The following is a 19,622-nucleotide window of genomic DNA, read 5'->3' as shown; positions in this document are numbered from 1 at the left end:
ATGGTGGGGGTGGTCCCGGGGGGGGCGTGGTTGGGGGCGTGGTTAAGAGGGGAGGAGTATATTTACAGCTAGAATTCACCAAGTCAAGTATTTCATATATATATATATATATATATATATATATATTTTATTATATATATATATATATATATATATATATATATAAGAAAAATATTTGAATTTCAGTGTTCATTTATTTGCACATATACACACACATAACACTCATCTACTCATTGTTGAGTTAAGGGTTGAATTGTCCATCCTTGTTCTATTCTCTGTCACTATTTTTCTAACCATGCTGAACACCCTCTCTGATGATGCATTCTGCTTCGTCTCCTTGTTGTGTGCGCAGTTGTGCACTGCACTCTCTAAAAGCCCGAGATCTTATAGTCACATATGCATGTACAGTAGATGGCAGTATTGTCCTGTTTAAGAGTGTCACAACATTGCTGTTTACGGCAGACGAACTGCTTTACGGACGTGAAAACAGGCTGTCGACACGTCACTCAGGTCCGCATGAATTTCGGGAGATTTTCGGGAGAAAATTTGTCAAGGGAGGTTTTCAAGAGAGGCGCTGAATTTCGGGAGTCTCCCGGAAAATCCGGGAGGGTTGGCAAGTATGTCTTTAGTGAAAATTAAAATGTGTTTTTTTTTTCAAATTCAAGACAAAGTTATGTTTTTTTTTACTGGTTCACAAAATGAACCGTGCATGAACATCACCTTGTTCAAAGAACAACACCAATACAGTGCATGAACTCACAACAAATTACACGCCTGCAAATCAGTGTGACTTCTGCTGTTGCCTTTGAGAGACCTGGGGCCGTATTTATCAGGCGTCTTAGAATTACTCCTAAGAAGTTTGCTAAGAGTTGACTTATGAGTAAAGAAATTCTTCGCTGAAAGCTGCACTTAAAAGTTAGTTATCAAGTGTCTTACTCACACTTTCAGCGAAGTGTAGGACTGAATCTTAAGTGTCATACTCAGAGCTGAATTACGACATTACTATGTGCCGTAAACGGAATTTTAGGTGACGTCATATCTGTGTCCATAGAAATGAACAATCACGGAAGGGAATCCCTTGTCTAAGAATAAAGAAATATCTTAGAAATATTTAAAGGGGAACATTATCACCAGACCTATGTAAGCGTCAATATATACCTTGATGTTGCAGAAAAAAGACCATATATTTTTTTAACCGATTTTCGAACTCTAAATGGGTGAATTTTGGCGAATTAAACGCCTTTCTATTATTCGCTCTTGGAGCGATGACGTCACATCGGGAAGCAATCCGCCATTTTCTCATGCACATTACAAACACTGAGTCAAATCAGCTCTGTTATTTTCCGTTTTTTCGACTGTTTTCCGTACCTTGGAGACATCATGCCTCGTCAGTGTGTTGTCCGCACACTTTACCGACGAAAGCTATGCTACGACAGAGATGGCAAGAATGTGTGGATATCCTGCGACACTCAAAGCAGATGCATTTCCAACGATAAAGTCAAAGAAATCTTCCGCCAGACCCCCATTGAATCTGCCGGAGTGTGTGAGCAATTCAGGGACAAAGGACCTCGGTAGCACGGCAAGCAATGGCGGCAGTTTGTTCCCGCAGACGAGCGAGCTAAACCCCCCTGGATGTCTTGGCTCACACTGTCCCGAAGATGATCAAGAGAAGAATATCGACCCTAGCTTCCCTGGCCTCCTGACATGAGGGTATGTCTACAGAATATATTAATTAATGAAAATTGGGCCGTCTGCACTCTCAAAGTGCATGTTGTTGCCAAATGTATTTCATATGCTGTAAACCTAGTTCATAGTTGTTAGTTTCCTTTAATGCCAAACAAACACATACCAATCGTTGGTTAGAAGGCGATCGCCGAATTCGTCCTCGCTTTCTCCCGTGTCGCTGGCTGTCGTGTCGTTTTCGTCGGTTTCGCTTGCATACGGTTCAAACCGATATGGCTCAATAGCTTCAGTTTCTTCTTCAATTTTGTTTTCGCTACCTGCCTCCACACGACAACCATCCGTTTCAATACTTGCGTAATCTGTTGAATCGCTTAAGCCGCTGAGTCTGAATCCGAGCTAATGTCGCTATAGCTTGCTGTTCTTTCCGCCATATTTGTTTGTGTCGGCATCACTATGTGACGTCACAGGAAAATGGATGGGTGGTTAAAATCAGGCACTTTGAAGCTTTTTTTAGGGATATTGCGTGATGGGTAAAATTTGGAAAAAAACTTCGAAAAATATAATAAGCCACTGGGAACTGATTTTTAATGGTTTTAACAATTCTGAAATTGTGATAATGTTCCCCTTTAAGTGTAAAATGGCACTCTAAGACGCTTGATAAATACGGCCCCAGTTCAGATATGCGCCTGGGCAAGTGCCACTCTCATGTCATTTTCACAGCAAAGTCTGTTCTTTTTCTTGGTTTTTATGTCCAGCATCCTCGAAAAGGATTGCTCGCAAATATATGTTGTAACAAATGGTATAACAAATTCCGGGACTTTCTGAGCAATAACTGGATTCTTTTCCATTTGTCGACACCAAAACGTTGAGAGCGTTGTTGTTCTGAAGAGTTTCTGTTGAACCTGGCTCTGCTGAATTTCAATGATTTCGTCGAGGTATTCATCATTGAAATTTGCCGTCTCAACAGCAAACCTGAACGGCTGTCTCACCCATGCCGGATATGACTCTTTTGTAGGGAAATATCAAGCTCATCTAAGTGCGTGGCAATTGTTTGCTTCAGTTCCATGGGTACAGAAATGTCTCCGATTCCAGACACATCTCGTCGCGCACATGTTGCTCCACTGAATGCTCAAGGAGTTTTTGCGTTTGCTCAAGCAGTTTTTGCGTTTGCTCAAGCATATGGAAAATTAGAGGGAACATTGTTTGGGGGTGTCCATAATACGCCGATAGGGAGAAGTCTTTATTTACAAGTCTTGACCTCCGCGGTGGAGGCTCCGCCGAAACCCTGAGGCCGACTCACCAAACCCCAAATGTTCGATCGAACCCAGGTTAAGAACCACTGCGCTAGACGCTTCTCCTTATTTCCCTGTTTTTCTTGCATTATAACACTAAATGTTGTGATTATTTTCATTATTCATTATAGTTTTAACGAACATACACAGCAAGTTGTGTTTGTCTGGACCTCTCAGCGCTCCTCACGACCTCTTGACAAGGCACACACTTGACCTCTTAACTGGAACCAGAGCCGTGTGTGCGTGTGTGAATTTGTGTGTGTGTTTGTTTGGGTTAGCGAGTGAGAAATAGAGAATTTCTACTTCTTCTTGTTTTATGGCGGGCCCTTCGGAGTGTAACGGTACACAAAAATTCAGGTTCGGTACGTACCTCGGTTTAGAGGTCACGGTTCGGTTCATTTTCAATACAGTAAGAAAACAACAAAATATACATTTTTGGGTTATTTATTTACCAAATTTGCAAAATCTTACACCAAACATATTTTTCTTAGTGGAATATTTGATGTGAAGTAATCGGAACCTTGGATAGGTCAATAATTCATAATATTGATTTTGATTCAATATTATGTTTTGAGCAATGACAGTTTGAAAGAAAAAAAAACAGCTTTGTTTTATTAGTCAACATTGCAACTTTTTCTAAAGCTTTTTTATTTCACTCTTGTTATGTTTTTGTTTATTTTTAGAATGTGCCGTGGGCCTTTAAAACATTAGCTGTGGGCCGCAAATGGCCTCCGGGCATACTTGCCAACCCTCCCGAATTTTCCGGGAGACTCCCGAAATTCAGTGCCTCTCCCGAAAACCTCCCGGGACAAATATTCTCCCGAAAATCTCCCGATATTCAGCCGGAACTGGAGGCCACGCCCCCTCCAGCTCCATGCGGACCTGAGTGAGGACAGCCTTTTTTCATGACAGGGTGACAAGAACTAAATCATCCAGACTAGAGACAAATTGTATTATTATGTTTATCTTACCTAAAAACAAATATATTTATTAATTAAAAAACAAAAACAAAATACAAATACATTTTTACTATATTTTGCTAAAAACATCAAAATTAATTGTATTTTTATTTGTATTTTTTCTGACTCCTTATTACATCCAGCCATAGAATTATACATTAAAATAAACATATTTGAAATAATAAATTTTTAATGATCATAAATCATTTAAAATGACCATATTTAATTATTAAAATAATTGCTTGTTTATCAACAACTTTAGCATTTTATTCATTACATTTTGAAGCTCTCAGAAGCCAAGTTATGTTGTATTCCTTAATATTTATTTATACAATTTTGAAGTATCAATTATCTAAACACAGTTTTGTTTGCATATTTTCAGGATGTAGAGATTATATATATATATATATATATATATACTGTATATATATATATATATATATATATATATATATACATATGTATATGTATGAAATACTTGACTTGGTGAATTCTAGCTGTCAATATACTCCTCCCCTATTAACCACGCCCCGCCCCACCCCTGACCACGCCCCCCGCCCCCCACCTCCCGAAATCGGAGGTCTCAAGGTTGGCAAGTATGCCTCCGGGGCACACTTTTGACACCCCTGCTATAGATAATAAAAAATTAAATCTGATAAATCTATGGATAAAAAGCAGAGCCTGGCGACGCATGCGCGTTTATCATAACTCTCTCTCTATCTCTGTCTCTGCCCCTCCCTCACCAATGCTGCTGCGCGCACAATTTGTTTTGTTTTTAACCCCTTCTTAACCCTCAACGTACATTAAAAATACACGCAACGCTAACTCAAAATGCCGGACATTTGTGGCATTTAAGAAACTCCGCCCTGACAGCTCCGCAAAAGAGGACATGTCCGGTGAAAAGAGGACGTATGGTCAGTCTATTGTAGCCCGTTAGCTGCTAGCATGCTGCCGACGAAAGTGAGAAAATGGCGGATTGCTTCCCGATGTGACGTCACGTTGTGACGTCATCGCTCCGAGATCGAATAAAAGAAAGGCATTTAATTCGCCAAAATTCACCCATTTAGAGTTCGGAAATCAGTTAAAAATATATATGGTCTTTTTTCTGCAACATCAAGGTATACAGGTAAAAGCCAGTAAATTAGAATATTTTGAAAAACTTGATTTATTTCAGTAATTGCATTCAAAAGGTGTAACTTGTACATTATATTTATTCATTGCACACAGACTGATGCATTCAAATGTTTATTTCATTTAATTTTGATGATTTGAAGTGGCAACAAATGAAAATCCAAAATTCCGTGTGTCACAAAATTAGAATATTACTTAAGGCTAATACAAAAAAGGGATTTTTAGAAATGTTGGCCAACTGTATGAAAGTATGAAAATGAAAAATATGAGCATGTACAATACTCAATACTTGGTTGGAGCTCCTTTTGCCTCAATTACTGCGTTAATGCGGCGTGGCATGGAGTCGATGAGTTTCTGGCACTGCTCAGGTGTTATGAGAGCCCAGGTTGCTCTGATAGTGGCCTTCAACTCTTCTGCGTTTTTGGGTCTGGCATTCTGCATCTTCCTTTTCACAATACCCCACAGATTTTCTATGGGGCTAAGGTCAGGGGAGTTGGCGGGCCAATTTAGAACAGAAATACCATGGTCCGTAAACCAGGCACGGGTAGATTTTGCGCTGTGTGCAGGCGCCAAGTCCTGTTGGAACTTGAAATCTCCATCTCCATAGAGCAGGTCAGCAGCAGGAAGCATGAAGTGCTCTAAAACTTGCTGGTAGACGGCTGCGTTGACCCTGGATCTCAGGAAACAGAGTGGACCGACACCAGCAGATGACATGGCACCCCAAACCATCACCCAACCATGCAAATTTTGCATTTCCTTTGGAAATCGAGGTCCCAGAGTCTGGAGGAAGACAGGAGAGGCACAGGATCCACGTTGCCTGAAGTCTAGTGTAAAGTTTCCACCATCAGTGATGGTTTGGGGTGCCATGTCATCTGCTGGTGTCGGTCCACTCGGTTTCCTGAGATCCAGGGTCAACGCAGCCGTCTACCAGCAAGTTTTAGAGCACTTCATGCTTCCTGCTGCTGACCTGCTCTATGGAGATAGTATTACGCTGTAGGTGGCAGTCTCCCTGACCTCTACTTGACCGCAGTGAGATTTTTAAAAGCGCGTTGAGGCCTAATTATAGTCCCCCGGTCACATCGCTGCTTTATGGTGGAGTTGTGTTTATGTGTGTGTGTGTGTGTGTGTGTGTGTGTGTGTGTGTGTGTGTGCGCCAAGGTGTTAATGGAGGTATCAGACTGAGTCCAGTGAGAAACACACCTCGCTGCACAACACGACATCGCTGCTGAAACAAGACAAAAGCAGTGTTTTCATTGTGTGTGTTAGCGAGGTTATTATAGGTTGGTTATAACTTATTTGATACTGAAGTACAGTTTTTTTCTTTTACGTTCAATCAAAATGATGCAAATTATACTTTTCCCGTCCACGCTATTTCTTAATGAATACAGCGGTTTGTAAATGTATTCATACCCCTTGAACTTTTTTATGTTTTGTCCCATTATAACCACAATAATTGGAATTTTAAGTGAAAAACCATCACAGTGGTATACAATGATGAAGTTGAAAGAAAATTATACATGGTTTATTTTTGGTTTTTCCCAAAAAAGAAGTGAGAAAGGAATTGTGCACAAGTATTCAACCACCCTGTTATGGGTCGACAATGGGGAAGGAGACGGCACGACAACTTACAGGCCTGATTGGTGGAATGCTGCAGAGTTGGTTGTCCTTCTGGATGGTTCTCCTCTCTCCACAGAGGAATGCTGTAATTCTGACAGAGTGACCATCGGGTTCTTGGTCACCTCTCTGACTAGACTCAGATGAATGCAATAATGTACAGAGACATCCTGGATGAAAACCATCGCTTCTCATCCAACCTAATGGAGTTTGAGACGTGCTGCAAAGAAGAATGAGTATCTCTTATGTTTGCCTGCCATCTACTGGTCACACTTATCATTACACCATGTACCAAATGAAATTGCTTCGAGGTTAGTAAGCAAAACCAGAATTATTCTGTATATTAGGTGCACCGGGTTACAAGGCGCACTGTCGAGTTTTGAGGGAAATAAATGATTTTAAGTGCGCCTTATAGTCCTGAAAATACGGTACAGTACATGTGTTTTGTTATTTTTTTCTTTTCAATGAATTTTTACAACAGAAATACAATTAAGGCACCTTTTTAAATTCTCATCATGGTGTATTGTCTTTGGAATTTTGAGGGGAAAAAAACAAATATATTCTATTTTGGAATAAGGCTGTAAAAATGTGACAATTGTTGCATCAGACCAGACTTCCCTACCAGGGAAGTGAAGTCACATGTCAATCCCAAGTTCTTTCAGATGACATATATGCAGAGTAAGAAGGACCATCAAGACAGAAGAGGAATATTATCAAGTTTTACTGAAGTTTCAGGAGATCAGCCCACCCCAATACATTCATATCGACATCTCGAATTGATCTAACACTCAAACGGAAGAGCCAACTTCTTGCACACGAAGAAAACCCCCACCTGTCCGGAAAGGAACACAGCCTTATTGTTCTACTACAGATAAGACAAAAAGGAGCATTCCATCTCCTACAGTACAAGCCTTCAAGGTAACACACATAGTTTACTTGCGGACATAAGATACAAAATAGAAAGAGTACAAATGGAAAAACACTAGCTACTGTAAACATGACTATGAATACAAAAAGAACTCTTAAACATATATGCATTCTCCACACTACCTTCCGGATTCAGCGTGTATCTCACCTCTTCTATCCATCAGGTCACCACTCGCTGTGCATCCAGTCTATGGACGGGATGCTGATGTTCTTCGAGCAGGACAGCTACTCCTTCGGAAGGTTCCTCCCCGGTTTCCTGCTCCCAGGCCCGCTGGCCTACAACTCCAGGACGGACAGCTTCCTGACGGTGTCCTCGGCTCGCCAGCTGGAGAGCTACAGGTGGGCGTCGCTTTGCATGTTTCCGCCAAGCAAGAGTGCGTTAACACTGTACCGCAAGTGTCGGCCATAAAGTGCTGAAAATAACCTTCGAATATGTGCGTGGAAAAGAAAATGTGACAAACCACAGACATGATGATTCTCTAGCCGACACACACACAGATGTACAAGGCATGTGTTTAGGTTGCAGTTTTCAAAGTGTTTGCGGTGAACAAGGTGTGTGTTGTCACACGTGTAGACAGCGGTCTGGCAGCGTGGAGTGTGTGTTGGCGCTATCAGTCCACATGCAAAGTTTAAGCAAACATTCTTCTCGTGTACGCGGAAACACAACGTTTACCATCTCACACCCACGCACACTCGCTATCTTTGTGAAGAGCGAGCTCATTGTGCCTATGCGCAGTGTGTGCAATTACCGTAATAATACACTCCACGTGTTCAACTCTTTCCTCATGGCTCCAAAGCAAGCAAACGCTATCAGTGGGCTACGGGAAGGCCCCTCGCTCAACATCTGTGCTCTCCTGGACGACGCTGAGCTGTGCGCTGTGGCTCCTCTCAGATCCACTTGGGTGTTACGCCTAAATGTTAAACAGCTCGCAGACAGGACACCCTATGACCGTATAAAATGTGTGGGCCGGGGCGTCAGTTGGCCCTCGTGGAGATCTGTACTCGGGCAAGTTGCGGGAGAATGTTGGATGGAGCTGCTCGCAGCTGCAGAGGAGTACTAATACCGTATTTTTCGGACTATAACTCGCAGTTTTTTTCATAGTTTGGCCGGGGGTGCGACTTATACTCAGGAACGACTTATGTGTGAAATTATTAACACATTACCGTAAAATATCAAATAATAATATTTTGCTCATTCACGTAAGAGACTAGACGTATAAGATTTCATGGGATTTAGCGATTAGGAGTGACAGATTGTTTGGTAAACGTATAGCATGTTCTATATCATGGGTGTCAAACTCTGGCCCGCGGGCCATGTGTGTAATTTCACATGGCCCTTGAGGCGATATCAAATTAACACTAGAGCTGGCCCGCCGATTATATACAGCGGCGGTGCCGCGGTACACCGCATTCACCGCTAATTCTCATACTTGTCAACCCTCCTTGGAGACATATTTCAGTAACCCTCCCGGGAGACATATTTCAGTTCACCTCCCGAAAATCGTCACGTCCCCTTTTCGTCCAGTCCAACGAGTGTTGGCACAGTCATATAATATGTGCTGCTTTGGCACACACACTTAAGTGAATGCAACGCATACTTGATCTTCATTGATACAGGTTACACTGAGGGTGCCCGTATAAAAAACTTTAATACTGTTAGAAATATACGCCACACTGTGAATCCACACCAAACAAGAATGACAAACACATTTTGGTAGAACATCTGCACAGTAACACAACATAAACACAACAGAACAAATACCCAGAACCCTTTGCAGCACTAACTCTTCCGGGATGCTACAAGGTGTGTGTGTGTGTGTGTGTGTGTGGGGGGGGGGGGGGGGGTATTTTGTAGCGTCCCAGTAGAGTTAGTGCTGCAATGGGTTCTGGGTATTTGTCCTGTTGTGTTTATGTTGTGTTACGGTACGGATGTTCTCCCAAAATGTGTTTGTCATTCTTGTTTGGTGTGGATTCACAGTGGGGCGTATATTTCTAGCAATTTTAAAAAGTTGCTTATACGAGCACCCTCAGTGTAAACTGTATCGCTGTTGAGGAAGTATGCGTTGCATTCACGCGTGTGTGCATACAGAAGCCGCTCATATCTTGTGACTGGGTGGGCACGTTGTTAGAAGGGATAAAAAGCGGACGTGACGACAGCTCGTAGAGGACGTTAAAAGGAATACAAGATATAATGACTGATGAACACCTTTGTTCGATAATGAAGGTTGCCTCAGCTCAAAGCCTGAGCCCCGACATTAATGAACTAGCATCCAAGAAAAGATGTCCGGTATCTGGCTTGGGCACATCAGATTAGATCAGTGTGTTGCAAACTGAGCAGTTTAAAGTCCTGAATGGTTGGTTTATTCATTATTTTATTTTCAAATGTATTAGCCTGTGGAAAAAGTTCATGTTGATATTTACCTCAGAAGGCTGCAAATAGAAAAGAGGCATTCATTTTTTATTTAAATTGTATTTGATATGCCATTGATATTTTTTAATTATTATTATTATTATTTGAAACTCGATTTTGCATGTCACTATAAAGTTATATAAGCCTTGCTTGTTCAATATTTAATGCAAAACTTATTTGGGTCCCTATCAAAAAGGTTGATTTGTTCAATCTTGGCCCGCGGCTCTGTTCAGTTTTAAATTTTGGCCCACTCTGTATTTGAGTTTGACACCCCTGTTCTATATGTTGTAGTTATTTGAATGACTCTTACCATAATATGTTACGTTAACATACCAGTTGGTTATTTATGCCTCATATAACGTACACTTATTCAGCCTGTTGTTCACTATTCTTTATTTATTTTAAATTGCCTTTCAAATGTCTATTCTTGGTGTTTTATCAAATAAATGTCCCCCAAAAATGCGACTTATACTCCAGTGCGACTTATATATGTTTTTTCCTTCTTTATTATGCATTTTCGGCCCGTGCGACTTATACTCCGAAAAATATGGTAAATAAAAACACAAGGAAACACTTACTGTATTTAACAGACAATAGAGCGCACCGGTATATAATTCAGGATTCAGGATGCTTTATTATTGTCCATTCTTTAACATGTACAAGACATATAACAGGCATGTGATTTTTCCGTCTAAAGTCGGAATTCCGTCTTTTTTTAATCTCGGGGGGGAAAAAAAAAAATTATCTCCTGTTTTTCCGTTTTTTTTTCCGACCCTAAATCAAGATTTGAGACGTAGTTTATATTACGCCGTAGTTGATTGGTCGATATGTTCCTTGTGACCAATCAGGACATCTGTTATGAATGATGACGTTAATAACGTCATCATTCATAATAGTTATTACCGCCATTTTCCATACGTAAACGATGTCGGTTCTCAAGAGAAAGGACGCTTACGAGTAAAAGAAATTGATAAACATGTCAAAAATAAGTATCGATGGTACTGGATGGAAAGGGAAATCACTGATACTGTTGGGAAGAAGGAAGTTACGACTTTGTTCGGTGATTTTATTCGGAAAATCGATCGTCCCGGAAAGGTTTTGTGCACGTGGTGTCATGGTAATATTGACTATGGATCACTAGGTTTCAAGGCTTTGGAAGTACATGCGAAACGCCAAAAACATATGAAACAACTTGAAGCAAGGTATGTTCTATTAATGATGTTTTCATGTCTTTAAACACTAAAATATTTTCTTCAAATGATGCTGTCTTTGTTAATTTTAGCATGTTAAATTGGTGAAAAACCAGGAGCTTATGGGGGCGTCGCCCCCCTTGTGCCCCCACCAGGGCACTGCCCTGGACCTGGCTGGGGGCCTTCGTCCCCCAGAGCCCCGGAAATTTTTTCAGTCTTTTTCATTGTGGTCAAATCACATGCCTGCTATAAGAACTGAAATTACATTTTCGGCACAGTCCCACTAAGAGCAGACGTACGTTACAGGGAGACAAGAACAGGACCGCCAACGGATCAGCCACTTACGGCGCTCCTTAAAAAAGGTGGGGAAAAAGGTGATATTGGGAAAGGGGGGAAGAGTAAAAATATCAGTCAAAGGTTGGACCCTCGGGAGGGGGTCCAGACTGAGTCCAAGGGAAAAAAACTCATTTGCCATAGCACACATAAACAAGTTACATATAATCACAACAACTCGCAACAGAGGGGGGCGGGGGGGACACTGCAAAAAGTCAGTGTTCAAAAACAAGAAAAAAAAAATACAAAAATTAGGGGTATTTTATTTGAACTAAGCAAAATTATCTGCCAGTAGAACAAGAAAATGTGGTTGGGGGCGGGGGCGTGGTTGGGGCGTGGTTAAGAGGGGAGGATTATATTTACAGCTAGATTTCACCAAGTCAAGTATTTCATATATATATATATATATATATATATATATATATATATATATGTATATATATATATATATATAACCCCGCGACCCCGAAGGGAATAAGCGGTAGAAAATGGATGGATGAATGGATGGATATATATATATATATATATATATATATATATATATATATATATATATATATATATATATATATATATATATATATATAAGAAATACTTTACTTTCAGTGAATTCTAGCTATAAATATATATTTATTTTATTATATGTATATATATATATATATATATATATATATATATATATATATATATAAATAAAATAAATACTTGAATTTCAGTGTTCATTTATTTACACATATACACACACACATAACACTCATTGTTGAGTTAAGGGTTGAATTGTCCATCCTTGTTCTATTCTCTGTCACTACTTTTCTAACCATGCTGAACTGTCTCTGATGATGCATTGCTGTGTGGCACGCACAAAAGTGCTTTCATCAAATGCACTAGATGGCAGTATTGTCCTGTTTAAGAGTGTCACAACATTGCTGTTTACGGCAGACGAACTGCTTTACTGTAGACGAAAACATGACTGCTGTTGTTGTGTGTTGTTACCGCGCTGGGAGGACGTTAATGAAACTGCCTAACAATAAACCCACATAAGAAACCAAGAACTCACCCTCCATTATTCTACAGTTATAATGATTGGGCAGGCACACTGTTTATATTGTGGGAAAGCGGACTCAGGTCCGCATGGAGCTGGAGGGGGCGTGGCATCCAGCTCCGCCTGAATTTCGGGAGATTTTCGGGAGAAAATTTGTCCCGGGAGGTTTTCGGGAGAGGCGCTAAATTTCGGGAGTCTCCCGGAAAATCCGGGAGGGTTGGCAAGTATGGATAATTATGATGCGTTCAAGAGTCTTATGGCCTGAGGGAAGAAGCTGTTACAGAACCTGGAGGTTCTGCTTCGGAGGCTGCGGAACCTCTTTCCAACCTTAAAATACCTTAAAATAAGCATATTCTCACTAATAACAAGTGCACTTTTCTTGGTAGAAAAAAAGAATTAGACCTTTTTGCTCAATATGTTGAAAATTATTCTTAAATTAAGTAAATGCTAGTGCCATTATCTTGACATAATGATATGCGCCCGGCATTATGATTTTTTTTTTCATGCTTGAAGTAAGAAATGATTACTTTAAAAAAGTAGTTTTATACTTGTGAGTGTTGATGACACAGCTTTGCAACACTTGATATTCTCGTTTCAAGCATGTTTTACTCAATATAGGTCATCAAATCTCAGCAACAAGCTGTAATATCTTACTGAGATCATTTAGGACCAAAACACTTAAAACAAGTAAAACACTCACCTGGCTAGGGAGCAGTCAGGCACTAGGCCTTTGCCAAGGGTCACCTGGGGTAACAGTAGTAAAGGGGTTAACGTCCTAGTGCCCCAAGACCCCTTAGAGGAGCCTCCACTGCCGGATGCACTTTAAAGGGGAACATTATCACCAGACCTATGTAAGCGTCAATATATACCTTGATGTTGCAGAAAAAAGACCATATATTTTTTTAACCGATTACCGAACTCTAAATGGGTGAATTTTGGCGAATTAAACGCCTTTCTATTATTCGCTCTCGGATCGATGACGTCACAAGGTGACGTCACATCGGGAAGCAATCCGCCATTTTCTCAAACACATTACAAACACCGAGTCAAATCAGCTCTGTTATTTTCCGTTTTTTCGACTGTTTTCCGTACCTTGGAGACATCATGCCTCGTCGGTGTGTTGTCGGAGGGTGTAACAACACGAACAGGGACGGATTCAAGTTGCACCAGTGGCCCAAAGATGCGAAAGTGGCAAGAAATTGGACGTTTGTTCCGCACACTTTACCGACGAAAGCTATGCTACGACAGAGATGGCAAGAATGTGTGGATATCCTGCGACACTCAAAGCAGATGCATTTCCAACGATAAAGTCAAAGAAATCTGCCGCCAGACCCCCATTGAATCTGCCGGAGTGTGTGAGCAATTCAGGGACAAAGGACCTCGGCAGCACGGCAAGCAATGGTGGCAGTTTGTTCCCGCAGACGAGCGAGCTAAACCCCCTGGATGTCTTGGCTCACACCGTCCCTTATGCCACCGAAGATGATCAAGAGAAGAATATCGACCCTAGCTTCCCTGGCCTGCTGACATCAACTCCAAAACTGGACAGATCAGCTTTCAGAAAAAGAGCGCGAATGAGGGTATGTCTACAGAATATATTAATTGATGAAAATTGGGCTGTCTGCACTCTCAAAGTGCATGTTGTTGCCAAATGTATTTCACATGCTGTAAACCTAGTTCAGAGTTGTTAGTTTCCTTTAATGCCAAACAAACACATACCAATCGTTGGTTAGAAGGCGATCGCCGAATTCGTCCTCGCTTTCTCCCGTGTCGCTGGCTGTCGTGTCGTTTTCGTCGGTTTCGCTTGCATACGGTTCAAACCGATATGGCTCAATAGCTTCAGTTTCTTCTTCAATTTCGTTTTCACTACCTGCCTCCACACTACAAACATCCGTTTCAATACATGCGTAATCTGTTGAATCGCTTAAGCCGCTGAAATCCGAGTCTGAATCCAAGCTAATGTCGCTATACCTTGCTGTTCTATGCGCCATGTTTGTTTGTATTGGCATCACTGTGTGACGTCACAGGAAAATGGACGTGTGTATATAACGATGGTTAAAATCAGGCACTTTGAAGCTTTTTTTAGGGATATTGCGTGATGAGTAAAATTTTGAAAAACACTTCGAAAAATAAAATAAGCCACTGGGAACTGATTTTTAATGGTTTTAACCCTTCTGAAATTGTGATAATGTTCCCCTTTAACGTCCTGCCCCAACAGGACACTGACCCCAAACACGTCAAAAGTGGTAAAGGAATGGCAAAATCAGGCTAGAATTAAGGTTTTAGAATGGCCTTCCCAAAGTCCTGACTTAAACGTGTGGACAATGCTGAAGAAACAAGTCCATGTCAGAAAACCCAACAAATTTAGCTGAACTGCACCAATTTTGTCAAGAGGAGTGGTCAAAAATTCAAGCAGAAGCTTGTGGATGGCTACCAAAAGCGTCTTATTGCTTCAAGCAGAAGCTTGTGGATGGCTACCAAAAGCGTCTTATTGCAGTGAAACTTGCCAAATATTAACATTGCTGTATGTATACTTTTGACCCAGCAGATGTGCTCACATTTTCAGTAGACCCATAATAAATTCATAAAAGAACCAAACTTCATGAATGTTTTTTGTGACCAACAAGTATGTGCTCCAATCACTCTATCATAAAGAGTTGTAGAAATGATTGGAAACTCAAGACAGCCATGACATTATGTCTTTTACAAGTGTATGTAAACTTTTGTCCACGACTGTAGCTCCACCCCCTCTTATGTCATGCGATACAAAAAATTGCTATTGCGACACCCAGTGGACATACTTAGTACAGCAGTTTCTTTCATTCAAAAATTTCAACTCATTTTTATACTCGGCAAACTCATATCGCGGGCCGGATGAAACCTGTTTGCCTTTGACACCCCTGCTCTAAACAGGCATGAATGAATGAATCAACATCTGCTCGTCTCTCTGTGCCCCTCAGGTACGAGACCTTGGCCGTGGCCACGGAGGCAGAGCGTCGCCAGGATCCCGAGCTTCCCCTCAAGAGCGGAGGCAAGCGGCTGAGCGTAAGTCCCCCTTTTCACCTCACCAGGACCCCCGCCGTTGACATGGCGACCGCTGGAATGTCGCTGACGTCACCTGTTCCTGCGCGCGTGCGACGGCCGAGTGGCGGACATTAGCGCTCGTTAACGCCAACAAGCCCAATTAGCGACGAGCTCGTTGATGCAAGTTTTACAGCATGACCTTAGTTGTACACTGCAAAAAGTCAGTGTTCAAAAACAAGGGAAAAAAATACAAAAATGAGGGGTATTTTACTTGAACTAAGCAAAATTATCTGCCAATAGAACAAGAATATTTGGCTTGTCAAGACTTTCCAAAACAAGTACATTTAGCTAACCTCCATGAACCCCAAAATACCTTAAAATAAGTATATTCTCACTAATAAGTGCACTTTTCTTGATAGAAAAAACAAATATGAGACCTTTTTTGCTCAATATGTTGAAAATTATTCTCAACCTTCCTCTTGTGTTAGCTTTCTGTTACCATCTCTTTTGTTAACGGGTCGGTTTTGACCCATGTCTTAAATCAGCTCTAAAATACACTAAAAACAATGATCTATCATCCAATTTGTTTCTCATCTCTTGGTTACCCTGTTAGGCTTCCTTATCCATGAAAATATTGGTTTTAATATTTTTGGTGTGGGCCATTGGTCCTTTTTTTTGTCAGTATACCCCTCGATTTCAATTAAAAAAACTGTAAAATGAATCTCAAGAGAATTGTATATAAAAATAAAAGGTTGTTGTGTTACCTGATTATTACTGAGGGGTATTAGAACACATCTCTTAAATACATTTGTTTATTATGTCATTTTTTCATTTTAATAATTTTAACTAAAGTAACATCTATGGTGTTACGGGTCAATTTCGACCCATATATATTTACTTCAAGAAAAAGGCTAAAAAGTATTTTTTTCAGCAACAGAACTTTAAGACAAACACAAAATGAAAAGCAGAACAAGTCATAACACAAAATATAGATTTGCAAGGTCAAACAAACAACAGCAAATCAAGTTAAGTTAAGTTAAAGTTAAAGTAGCAATGATCGTCACACACACACTAGGTGTGGTGAAATTTGTCCTCTGCATTTGACCCATCACCTTGTTCACCCCCTGGGAGGTGAGGGTAGCAGTGGGTAGCAGCGGTGCCGCGCCCGGGAATCATTTTTGGTGATTTAACCCCCAATTTAACTGCCAGACCTACTCAGTGGCCTAGTGGTTAGAGTGTCCGTCCCGAGATCGGTAGGTTGGGAGTTCAAATCCCGGCCGAGTCATACCACAGACTATAAAAATGGGACCCATTACCTCCCTGCTTGGCACTCAGCATCAAGGCTTGGAATCGGGGGTTAAATCACTAAAAATGATTCCTGGGCGCGGCCACCGCTGCTGCCCACTGCTCCCCTCGCCTCCCAGGGGGTGATCAAGGGTGATGGGTCAAATGCAGAGAATAATTTCGCCACACCTAGTGTGGGTGTGACAATCATTGCTACTTTAATTCCAACCCTTGATGCTGAGTGCCAAGCAGAGAGGTAATGGCTCCCATTTTTATAGTCTTTGGTATGACCTCCTCATCAGACTCATCAGATGTGTCTGTGTCTTCTGGATGATACTCCTCCTCAGAAACCTGTTCATCCGTATCACTATGCTGCTCTGTGTCCTCTCCCTCATTTATACCAAAAATATTATCCAGAATTTCTCTCACTGTAAATCTTTTTTTCATTTTTGCATGCTGCAAATTGGAGATGTGCACTCTGCAAGTCACCAACTCTATACTGAATTGACCTCACATGCCCGTCTTTGTTTGTTTTTGTACTGGATGACAAGGTAAAATGAGAATCCCCTAAAGCTCACATGATTGGGAGAGGATCTGGCTGTCAGTGTGTTCAGTTTTGCCTCTAATTATTGCTTTATAATCTTATTTTTATAACTGGGTCGAAACCGACCCTAACAACACCAAGGTCATAATTTCAACCAGAACATTTTATAATTTAGTGAAAAAAACAAAAACTGTTTTATTTTGTTGAAATAGAGGTTCCTGACAAAGTCAAAAAGCCTTGATGCAAAAAATTTAATTTATGTGGTTCTTTTATGCATTTAAAAACTAAAACGGGTCGGTACCGACCCTAACACAAGACGAAGGTTAAATGAAGTAAATGCTAGTGCCATTATCTTGACATAATGATATGCACTCGGCATTACATTTCTTGAAACCAGCAAACTTATACTAAAAACTAGTTTATTTTTCTTAATGGAAAGGTAACAAGGCAACCGCTTGTTACTCTCGGGGTCTCCTAGCCCAGGGGTCGGCAACCCAAAACGTTGAAAGAGCCATATTGGACCAAAAAACAAATCTGTCTGGAGCCGCAAAAAATTAAAAGCCGTATATAAGTCTTATAATGAAGGCAACACATGACGTAAGTGTCTAAATTAGCTATAATAGCTTACTATCAAAATGACTATTATAGCTAATATTCGTTGACAGAAATGTTGAAATGTAATATTTATTCTACACATTTTTACAACATTAGAAAGCATTAGTAAATCAGAGGCTCCCCAGAAGGTGAGATAACTGGAAATGACTGGCTTTTAATGGCCAAAGGTATAGATGTGTGTGTCCAAGTTAAAGGAAACAACAGGCGGTCTTATTTTAATAGATTTATTTCAATCTTTGGCAAGCATTTCATGATTCATATTTATAAATGAAGATTCCTAATAAATGGCACTAGAATAAGCACACATTTGATTGGTAAATCATAGTGTAATGACCTGGAATGACACTTTATGTGTGGTGTTGGAGTTGTCCGACTTTTTGTGTGGCTGTAAACGCATCACTGGCTAAGTGCCATATGTGCATGTGTTGGCGCAAGTGACAAAGAGCGAGCGGCTGCTGTTGATATAACAAAGTTGCTTTTGGTCTGGTTTGTACTGCAGAAAATGACCACTTTTGCTAGATATAATTTTTTTTACTAATGTTTTGGTGATGTGTTTATGGCCGACAATAAAGAGTTTTGCTCAGTAAAGTGATGGATGGAATTCATGTCCTCAAAGCGTCTCGACAGACGTTACAATATTTGAACAATGATGACGAAAACTGTTTTCTCTGTCGTGTTGAAAATTGTTATGCCGTGCGCAGAGGACGCTTGAGCAGTGCACAATTGCACAGGCGCGCACCTTAGAGGGAACATTGATGACAGCCAAATGGACTTTGCTGTTTTATTCTCAATGAAACAATAGAAAAGTTGTACTCATATAGTAGTACAGTTGACACAGTACAGTGAACTGACAGTTAATATTTAAACATTTGACATTTCAAACAAATTTGAACAGAAGTAGTTCATGCACATTCAGATAAATTCTTCAAAATTACAATAAAAACATTTTTGCAACATTATGTCAAGATAATGGCACTAGCATTTACTTAATTTAAGAATATTTTTCAGCATATTGAGAGAAAAAAGGTCTCATATTTGTTCAAGAAAAGTGCACTTGTTATTAGTGAGAATATACTTATTTTAAGGTATTTTTGGGTTCATTGAGGTTGGATAATTTTATTTGTTTTGGAAAGTCTTGACAAGCCAAATTTTCTTGTTCTATTGGCAGATCATTTTGCTTGGTTCAAGTAAAACCATACTTGCCAACCCTCCCGGATTTTCCGGGAGACTCCCGAAATTCAGCGCCTCTCCCGAAAACCTCCCGGGACAAATTTTCTCCCGAAAATCTCCCGAAATTCAGGCGGACTCAGGTCCTCCACAATATAAAAAAGCGTACCTGCCCAATCACGTTATAACTATAGAATGATGGAGGGCGAGTTCTTGGTTTCTTATGTGGGTTTATTGTTAGGCAGTTTCATTAACGTCCTCCCAGCGCGGCAACAACACACAACAACAGCAGTCACTTTTTTGTATACCGTAAAGCAGTTCGTCTGCCGTAAACAGCAATGTTGTGACACTCTTAAACAGGACAATACTGCCATCTAGTGCATTTGATGAAAGCACTTTTGTGCGTGCCA

The 19,622-nt window shown here is 40.6% G+C and overlaps 1 protein-coding gene across 2 annotated transcripts in view; it reads left to right on the top strand.

Annotated features, from left to right (window-relative positions):
* Positions 1-19,622, top strand: part of bbs9 (Bardet-Biedl syndrome 9) — a 449,751-nt gene that overhangs the window by 43,071 nt on the left and 387,058 nt on the right. For both annotated transcript variants that reach the window (XM_061957178.2, XM_061957169.2), the window contains exons 6-7: positions 7,771-7,945; positions 15,539-15,623. In XM_061957178.2, the coding sequence (XP_061813162.2) occupies positions 7,771-7,945; positions 15,539-15,623 (260 nt within the window). The remainder of the gene's footprint in view (positions 1-7,770; positions 7,946-15,538; positions 15,624-19,622) is intronic.

Source organism: Nerophis lumbriciformis, linkage group LG04 (assembly GCF_033978685.3).
Source record: "Nerophis lumbriciformis linkage group LG04, RoL_Nlum_v2.1, whole genome shotgun sequence".
NCBI classification, from domain to species: domain Eukaryota; kingdom Metazoa; phylum Chordata; class Actinopteri; order Syngnathiformes; family Syngnathidae; genus Nerophis; species Nerophis lumbriciformis.
Note: the sequence above shows the minus strand (reverse complement) of the source record. Positions and strands in the feature narration are given on the sequence as shown.